At 35.9% G+C, this 9,905-nt stretch overlaps 1 protein-coding gene across 1 annotated transcript; it reads left to right on the top strand.

The window, feature by feature from the left end:
- Positions 1 to 6,248: 6,248 nt before the first annotated feature.
- LOC103942781 (ras-related protein Rab2BV-like) lies at positions 6,249 to 8,641 on the top strand. Its single transcript, XM_018646414.2, has 2 exons — positions 6,249 to 6,442; positions 7,856 to 8,641. The coding sequence occupies exons 1-2, from the start codon at positions 6,278 to 6,280 to the stop codon at positions 8,336 to 8,338; spliced, it is 648 nt and encodes a 215-aa protein (XP_018501930.2). The 5' UTR covers positions 6,249 to 6,277; the 3' UTR covers positions 8,339 to 8,641.
- The last annotated feature ends 1,264 nt before the right edge of the window (positions 8,642 to 9,905 follow it).

Here is a 9,905-nt window from a genome sequence, read left to right as displayed (position 1 = left end):
GTTTGCTAGGGCCCAGCAGCAACAGCTGCAGATCCAATGGTTGGGCTCGAAAGAGTCTGACCTTGTCCTTCTTCTTCCCTGCCTTCCCAGCAACCCAAGAATCTTTCTCTCCTCTTTTTTCTCCAAACGATAAAATTAGAGCAGCAAATTATCACAGTATCAAAAATCAGAACCAAAAAGGGAGAAAGAAAACAGTAGATTCAGTACCAAGATTAAGAACCCAGGTAAACAGGGGCAGCTAATTCCTGGTCTTTGCAGTAGTTTACAACGGAGCTTTTCTGGGTTTCAGGCAAAGTCCTAATTCTTGACATAGTTTCGTCGATTTGCGGTGGTTTGTAGCGAAGCTTTCTAGGTTTCTTAACAGCTGAGTGGACGAAAGAGTGCATGCACCTCAAAAACCCATGAGGGAAATCATGCTTTTTTGTTTAGACAAAAACATGGCCTGATTTGACCATATTTTACTTAATTAGAAAACATGATTTAGAGTCGGATTTAGCTTTAATTACTTAATCAGAAAAAAGTTCAAGATACAGACCGCATATTATAGGTATTTTAATTGAAAAAGTTGCGCATCTCTTAGAAATAAATTATGTTTGTAGACTGTAAATCAGGACCCCTTTTTAAAAACACGATTCTACTTAATTTTTACCATCTTGGCTTATTTTAATCCATTTTCTCAGATTCTATTCAGCTTAAAACATCATGTTCCGAGAACTTTATTTTCATATGATTTAAGTAGTACTTAATAAATTTAAAGAGTAAACCTAAAACTAATAAATGATTAAGAGACTATACATAGCCTCTGGTCGGAGATGACTTAAGTCCACATTGAGAATGGACTTAAATTTTAGCATTTTTGTCACAAATAGTCCTTGAGATTAATCAAACTCATCATTTTGGTCCCTCACTTTAAAAAATAATCAATGTCGTCCTTGACATTCACTACCGCACATCAATTTGGTCATTCCATTAAGATTTTGTCAACTATTTTGTTAGTTTGTATGTGGGACCCATAAATCCAATGAAATGGTGAAACGTGGATAACACAAAATAAGAATTTTTATCGCAAAATTATCCCTGACATTGATCCAACTCCTCATTTTGATCTTTGAGTTTCAAAAATCAATAAATTTGGCCCCTGACTTTCAATACTGCATGTTGATTTAATCCTTTCATTAAAGTATCGTCATTATTTTTTGTCCTACTAGTCCAATCATATGGCATCACGTTGTCCAGCTACAAGAAACTATTTTTTCAAGATTTAAAACTAAAAGTAAAATAAAAAACTAATAACCAAAACTTAAAATAAAAAAAAATAAAAATAAAAATAAAAAAAAGTCATCGCCATCTTCATCAGGGTATGCTTAAAAAAAATTAAAAAAAAAAAAACAGGAAGGCACCATGACACCACTAAAGTACTTGGCCTCCTGAATTCACTACTCATTCTTTCTAGTTGGAGTAATTTATAGCAATGGTACCTCAATTTTAATCAAATTGAAGCAATGATCCCTCAACTAAAAACTCATTATCATTGGTCCTTCAACTCATCAAAATGTGTAGCTATGGTCCTTTATGTCAACTTCATCAAAATAAGTTATGTTGGAAGGACCATGGCTCCAATTGGGGTCCCTCAACTCATCAAAACATGTAACTATAGTCGTTTTCGTCAACTTCGTCAAAATTTTGTCAAAAATGAGTTATATTGGAAGGACCATTGCTACAATTAGGTTAAATTTGAGGAACCATTGCTCCAATTGGGTTAAAACTAAGGGACCATTTCTCCAGTTAGATTAAAGTTGAGGGACCAATGATAATAGATTTTTAGTTGAAGGATCATAGCTGCACGTTTTGATGAGTTGAGGGACCAATGACAATGAATTTTTAGTCTTCAATTGAGATAAAGTTAAGGGATCATTGCTACAATTTACTCTTCTAGTTGATTATGATTTGATAATTTTATTGAATTTAGATTAAATTTTCTTGGGTAAATTACAAAAAACTAACTCAACTATTGGGGTCACGACAATATCATACCTCATCTTTTAAAATTAACAATGTCATACGACATCTTTAGAATTTAGTCCAATGTTATACCTCTGTTAGCTTGTCCGTGAATTCTCCCATTAAATGCTGACCTGGCTTAATCTGGGGCCTAGTTCCTCGCCCAGATGGATTCCACGTGGCGCCACACCCAATGTTTTCTCGCCAAATTGCATCCATGTCAGAAAATATATTTATTTATTTATTTTTGGTAATTTGAATTTCAAATTTTCCCGTCAAAAATTGAGACAAATATGATCTACCATTTTAAGCACAAATTATCATCCTTGACCTCAAATTAGAAAAATCTCACCCAAAAAATAATGATATAACCATAACAAAACAAGTGTATTCAAACACAAACTACTCATCATTTCCAAGAAAAACATGAAATAGACCAAATTAAGCATAAAACCTGCTTAATTATCCAAAAATTCATAAACTTGTTCAAAAAACTACTAGAATTCATATAGCATCTCTAACCAACATTACAAAACCTACTAAATTCATAAAAACCTGCTACATCATCCATTCAATTACAAAATATGTACTGGATGCATAAAACATGTTCTAACTTTACAATTCCTTTACAAAAAATAACCATCTATGCTAAAAAAAGTGGCTGGATTGCTTAGATTGCACATGATCTCTGAAAACAAGCCCAAGTGTAAGAGTGGGATTCTTCATGTCTTTTTTCTCATTGAACTCTAGAAATCGCTCATGTTTTTTGCCTCCTCCATCATCTGAAGAGTGTACACTCTCAAAAGCATTAGAGTTATAGTCTAGATCATCAACCACATTTTGTTCCACATTTGTAGTATCAAATTCTTCTTCCCTTTGCTATTGTTCTCTATCTTGGCTTTGCTTAGATTACCTTGCACTTCTTTCCTCAGAATCCCTTTCATCTGTTTGCTCAAAGTTCCTTTTTTTTTTTTTTTTCTATGCTCAAATTCCTTTTCTTCCACAATACCATTAAACTTGGAAAACACTGGGTTATCATCATCACTCCCATATTTACTCTCTTCAAAATCATTATCATCTTCTTTAGCAGCTTCTTCATTCTCTTCTTCAACATGCCCCTCAAAACTAATAGGTACATCAAAGAATAATTCAACATCCCCCTCTCCTACCTCAGTATCCCCTTCTTCTACCTGAGTATCCTCTTCTCCTACCTCAGCCACATATTTCCCCCCTCTCCTACCTCAGTATCCCCTTCTTCTACCTGATTATCCTCTTCTCATACCTCAACCACAAATTTCCCCTTATTCTCCTATGGCCCTTCACAATTTCTCTTTTTCTGACCATTCCTAGAATCAGCATTTATCTCTCTTACCTCAGTCACACATGTTTGCACTAGTTGAGATATGCAACAATCATTCACTTCTGGCCCTTCAATAGTTAGCAAGCTTTTAGATCTGATTGGTTTAAATGTTGTTGGCCCAACATCCCCCTCTGAACTACTTATCTCTTCAATAACCAATTTACTTGACCACTAACTTCCTTGGACTTCAGAAATTGTTGCTCTTACGTTACGGCTTCTTCTGTCGTCAAATTTTCGATGTACATCTCAATCACTTTATCTTTTGGAATAAAATTGAACATGGGCTAAACATCGGAATCATTTTGAATCGACTTAAAGCCATTGGAAAGATCCATGTTGGGAATCTTATAATAGTAGTTCATGAACTTCTCACTGTATCCAAGTGCCTCCACCATATCATTTATCACCGGTAGTGACATGAGGTCTTTATCATATTTATCTATATATGTCACTTTTCCCCCAACGTAGAGGTCATAACTTATCTCCCCACCATGATGCAATTCAATATATAATAGTTCTATATATACTGAAATTCACAAAAACAAACCTTAATTAAAAGCCAACAACAAACAAAAGCAATTGCATTTTAACCTAAGAAACCATTCTATATGCAACTCATGCACAACATTCTATATGCAACTAATTGCATTTTAAAAGCCAACAACAAAAACCAATGCACAGATTCTATATGCAACTATATGAAATTGCAACAAACCACAACTATATGCAAATAGCCAAAGCACATTAACCATTTCTCAACAGGAATAAACAAAGCAATAAAGTAACAAACCACCTTATCTTCACAAGAATAAACAAAGCAAGAAAGCAACAAACCCATTATCCAACAATTTAGTAACCATTTCGAATTAAGAAAGCATAAACCACCCTTTCAAACAAGAATAAACAATGATACAAGAATAAACAAAACCCACATTCAACCCATTCCAACACCCTAGGAACCATTTCGAATTACAAAGCATAAATCCACATTTTCAAACAAGAATAAACAATGCTACAAGAATAAACAAAACCCACATTCAACCCATTCCAACACCCTAGGAACCATTTCGAATTAACAAAGCATTAATCCACCTTTTCAAACAAAAATAAACAATGCTACAAGAATAAACAAAACCCACATTCAACCTATTCCAACACCCCAGGAACCATTTCGAATTCACAAAGCATGAATCCACATTTTCAAAGAAGAATAAACAAAACCCCACATTCAACCCATTCCAAATAATAAGTTCAGTATGCATTTAGAATCATCAAAAGCACAAAAAAAACTTACAATAGGTAGGCGTTGTTTCGTCGGGATCGTCGCACACGTACCACCCCATGTCAAATCCTTCGATTTTTCTTCAAAGGTAATGGAACCCAGATGAAACCCCCTTCCGACACCAACGAAGTCAGGGAAGTGAGTCGACAAGATGATTTGGGTTTTTCGCTGAATTTCTAATCCGATTGTTCGAGATTTGGAGCCGTGAGAACTAGGGTTAGGGTTCTTGTTTTTCTGGAATTCGGAATGGAATTAGATCGATAGGATTTGGGTGTATCGGGGGGAAAACTAATTCGAAAGGCACACTTTACAACGTTCCCTTACTTTTTTTAATTTTTTTAATTTTTTTTTAATTTTGAAGGAATATCCACGTGTTGTCCTGTGAAAAAGCTACGTGTATTGGGAATCTCAGCTGGATGCCATTTGGCGGGAAAACATTAGGTGTCGTGCCATGTGGAATCCATATAGGCGAGGAACTGGGCCTCGGATCAAGCCAGGTCAGCATTTAACTGAGAAATTCACGGCCAAGCTAACGGAAGTATAACATTGGACCAAATTCTAAAGATGAGGTATGACATTGTCAATTTTAAAAGATGAGGTATGATACTGTCTTGACCCTCATAGTTGAGGTAATTTTTTGTCATTTACCCTTTTTTTTCCAATTGGGGTTGTGGGATGCGAGGAAACTGTCAGGCCGAATACTCATATGTTGGTCACTCTTTAAAAAAAAAAAAAAGAGTAGTTTCTTGTAGTTAATCCATGTGGAGCCATATGATTAGATTAATGGGTCTACATCAGCACACAAACGAAAAATATTGATGAAATTTTAGCAGAATGACTAAATTGTTGTGCGATAGTCAAAGTCAAGGGCCAAATTTATTGATTTTTGAAACTCAGTGATCAAAATGAGGAGTTGGATCAATGTCAGAGATCATTTGCAATAAAACCCTTATTTTGTGTAATCCACGTGTCACCATTTCGGTGGTTTCATGGGTTCCACATACAAACTAACAGAATAGTTGACGGAATCTTAACAGAATGAATAAATTGATATGCAATAGTGAATGCCATGGACGACATTAATTGATTTTGAAAAAAAAGGACCAAAATGATGCGTTTGATTAATCTCAGAGATCATTTATGATAAAAACTCTAAATTTTTTGCACATGTCTTGTGAATGGTCGTTTACTTTACACAGATTCTCCGAATTCCGCGCATCTCTTCCCTTGTGAAAAGCCGTTTTAAGTGCATTTTCATCCGTTGTTTCTGTTTCTAACTTTCTACAACGCCATTTTTTCTTCGTCTTCTTCTCTTCTCCTCTCCTCTGTTTCCACAAACTTCAGTGCAAAAACAACAAAACCCAACGTTCAAAAAATCCTCTATTTTGTTAGTCACCATTCTTTTCGCCATTGTTTTATGATTACCCACTTTCCGTTTGTTTCCCTGGAAAATCACATTGGAAAGAAAACGTAGGTAAATGAAAATGCTATCTGATCAGCAGTTTTCTTATCCCTTCGGTCAAAACTAGAGAATTGGTTAATTTTTTTGGTTTTATGATTGCTAATGGCTTTTTGTTTGGTGGATTTTGGATCTCGGCAGGTGTGGGGTGCTGTGTTTGTGAGGAGTAGAACGTATGGCGTACAAGGTGGATCACGAATACGATTATCTCTTCAAGATTGTATTGATTGGAGATTCGGGTGTTGGAAAATCGAACATTCTTTCGAGGTTTACGAGGAATGAGTTTTCTTTGGAGTCTAAGTCCACCATTGGAGTTGAATTTGCAACTAGGACATTGCAGGTTGGTTTTGTTTGGAAAATATTGATCATTTGCAATTTTCCTGCTTCTAGCTTTTCTTTTTTTTGAATTTTTTTATGAATTGAAACAATGGTGAAAGAATACATTATTTATAGAATTGTAGGAAATCCTTATAATTGTCTCCTGATAGTTGTTTCGATTTCTCGACGCAAAGTTTCACGTGGTACAAAAACCTCAGCGCCCATCTGATAACCATTTCGGTTTTTATTAATTTGTTTTTGTGGTTCTTCTTACCAAACAATGGATTGAGTTTTAGTTACCCTTGGTGCATATCAACTTTAACTATTTGTTTATACCTTGTGATACTGTTTAGGGTATAGTACCAGTGTTACCCTGCGTTATCATCCAGTTTACGTCCGTGCCATGGACAATCTAGGTAGAACACTGCCATTCTGCAGAATATTGTTTGGTGACATTTGGATCTAAAATCTACCCAACCTTACCGTGTTACAATGCCAACTTAGCCGATTTCAAGACATAACTCGATCTTCAAAAGGGATTGTCATTTTTATAGGCTTATTTTTAGCTACAACCTATATAACTGGATTTTGATCTTACTTTGTCCTTGTAAATCAAAAGTCGTCACTTTATTCCATAAAACTCAAAATTTATTTTACTGGGTTTTCGTTTCTTCTGTCAAATAACCTTCAAAATACTAACGTGGATTAAAAAAATGCGTATGTGGAGTCCGTGTAGCAAGAAGGAGATGGATAAAATGGAGATGAAGGATTGCAGGTTGGAGAAATTTGGGAAGCAGAGGCTTTAAGCCCGATGGAGGATAGGAGCGAAATTTGCAGAGTTTGATTTTTTTTTTTTTTTTCTTGGTTTTTTGTCTTTTCCTTTTCTTGAATTTGGGCGTAGTGGTAGGATTGGGCCGATCATTAGTCTTTTGGTCGATTATATAATTGATTAGGTTGTGGGTGGAATGGGTTGCAAATGAAGAACTGGTTTTTTCTCTGGTCATTAGAGATGATTATGGAATTTTTGGATGGATGTTCAATCTCAACAAACCCTAATTATTTCCATAATGACCAATTAGAATCGATGATTACAATTTTAATGTCACACGTCAGCATTTTTTTACGATTACAGAAGAAACAAAAACATGTTAAAGTTGAGTGAATTTTGAGTTTTAGGAGTAAAGTGACGACTTTTGAGTTACATGGAGCAAAGTGAGAACAAAATCGAGTTTTAAAAACGTAGCTAAAGATAAGTCCTTTTTATACTTAAAAAAAACCCTTCTCAATCTCATGTGTTTAAACGATGCGTCTTTTACTGACAAACAACGGTTGAAATCGAAGCGATTCTTCACTTGCTTTTGCTTGTTTAGTCATTAAGGTTTCAGGAATGGCTGCTTGCTTCTCCATCAAGATATAACCTTTTATTCTGCTGCAGATAGAGGGGAAGACAGTGAAAGCGCAAATATGGGACACGGCAGGTCAAGAGAGGTACCGAGCCATAACGAGTGCTTACTACAGAGGGGCTGTTGGTGGCTTAATGGTGTATGACATAACCAAGAGGCAAACATTTGACAACGTGCAGAGGTGGCTCCGCGAACTAAGAGACCATGCAGATTCTAACATTGTTATAATGATGGCCGGTAACAAATCTGACTTGAATCACTTGAGAGCAGTTCCAGCAGATGATGCTCAAACATTGGCTGAGAAGGAAGGCCTCTCATTCCTCGAAACTTCAGCATTGGAGGCCTTCAATGTCGAGAATGCGTTTCAGACCATTTTGTTGGACATTTATCACATAATAAGCAAGAAGGCACTAGCAGCACAGGAGGCAGTTTCAACTGGACTCCCTCAAGGAACTACCATCAATGTTGCCAATATTTCAGGTGACATGAACAAGAGAACTTGTTGCTCTAACTAAGAAAGTATCGACTGTTGATCTATAAGACGGAAAGTAGGAATGCGTGTACAATTTTGATTTTTGTCTACAGAAAAATGGGCTAAGCTTCTAGCGTCTTGTCATGTAATTTAACCTCTAGACGCGAAAGTGAAAGAAGCAGGGTTTTAGAGAACCGTAGTTGAAGATGAACGTGATGCATTTGCTCTTTCTATTCATTTTTGGACTGGTACCGAAGGTAACTGGGGTCTTGGTATAGGCAAGGATTAGAATTAAAAAACATTGTATGTGTTCATATTATTGTTTTCTTGATCTTGTTCTTCAAAAGTTCTCTCTGATCTTGTGAATGTTTGTACTTAATGCTGCAATAAATCTTCCCATGTATTTTTTTATGTTATTAGTTTTTGAAAAAGGACCATGTGTATATATTGGAGAGAGCTTAGAAATAGTTGCTTGATTTCGGAAGAATACATGCATTGAGTCGAAATGAAGAGTCTCACTTCTCTGGATGGGACTTATAAGACACGATATGTTGAAATTTTGTCGAATTTATTAAGTTCAGTTTCAACACTTGCAGGTTCGGCAAACACAACTATAATAGTAATTTAATTTAATTCAAATAGTTGAGTTCAGATCGAATAACCAACGTCAGCTTAAGGTCTAGTGCTCTCTTTGGCTAAAATAGTAAAATTAAAATGGTAGTGCTACTTACACTCTTTTTTACCTCTCACATACTCGTATTAATTTTTTTTTTTTCATTGATCTTCTTCAATTTATTCGATTCGATGGCCGAAAAGAGAGATATGTGAGCAATAAAAAAGGATGTGGGGATAACATCACCTAATTAAAAATAGGGTAAATGACAAAAAACTACCTCAACTATGGGTCTCACGACACTATCATACCTCATGTTTTAAAATTAACAATGTCATACCTCATCTTTAGAATTTGGTCCAATGTTATACCTTCCGTTAGCTTGGCCGTGAATTTCTCAGTTAAATGCTGACATGGCTTGATTCGAGATCCACTTTCTATTAAAAATTTAAAAAATATTTAAAAAATTAATTAAATATTAAAAAATTTATAAAAAAATAATAAATAATAAATAAAAAGCAAGAACCAAAAAAACACCCATCAACCCATGTCTATCACATCCCAGCCCACGCCCCCACCATATCCTGAGCTCAACTTCACCGTAGCATGGCATTATTCGCTTTTGGCCCCGATCACGCCCTCACGATTTTGTTTCTGGGAACTCACACAAGAACTTCCCAATGAGTCACTCATCCTGGGATTACTCTCACACGAACTCGCTTTACTTCAGAGTTCCAATGGAATCTAAAGCCAATGAGTTCCCAAAAAGCCTCATGCTAGGTAGAGATGGGAATATACATATAAGGCATACATGATCCACTTCCCTGGGCGATGTGAAATGTTACAATCCACCCCTCTTAAGGGCCCAACGTCCTAGTCAGCACACTCGCACCACACGACAGAGTGACTCTGATACCACATCCTACATTGCCCAGGGGAGTGGATCCTGTAAGCTTTATATGTATATTCTCATCTCTACCTAGCACGAGGCTTTTTA

This window comes from the organism of the source record quoted next, unplaced genomic scaffold (genome assembly GCF_019419815.1).
Source record: "Pyrus x bretschneideri cultivar Hongxiangsu unplaced genomic scaffold, Pyrus_bretschneideri_v1 Contig4, whole genome shotgun sequence".
Lineage (NCBI taxonomy): Eukaryota > Viridiplantae > Streptophyta > Magnoliopsida > Rosales > Rosaceae > Pyrus > Pyrus x bretschneideri.
The sequence above is the reverse complement of the archived record's forward strand: the minus strand, read 5'-3'. Positions and strand labels throughout refer to the sequence as shown.

Bases quoted from the DNA above. Each gene is read 5' to 3' on its own strand.
- LOC103942781 (XM_018646414.2), top strand. From the start codon at position 6,278: ATGGCGTACAAGGTGGATCACGAATACGATTATCTCTTCAAGATTGTA. The intron at 6,443-7,855 runs GTTGGTTTTGTT...ATTCTGCTGCAG, and splicing joins TTGCAACTAGGACATTGCAG to ATAGAGGGGAAGACAGTGAA.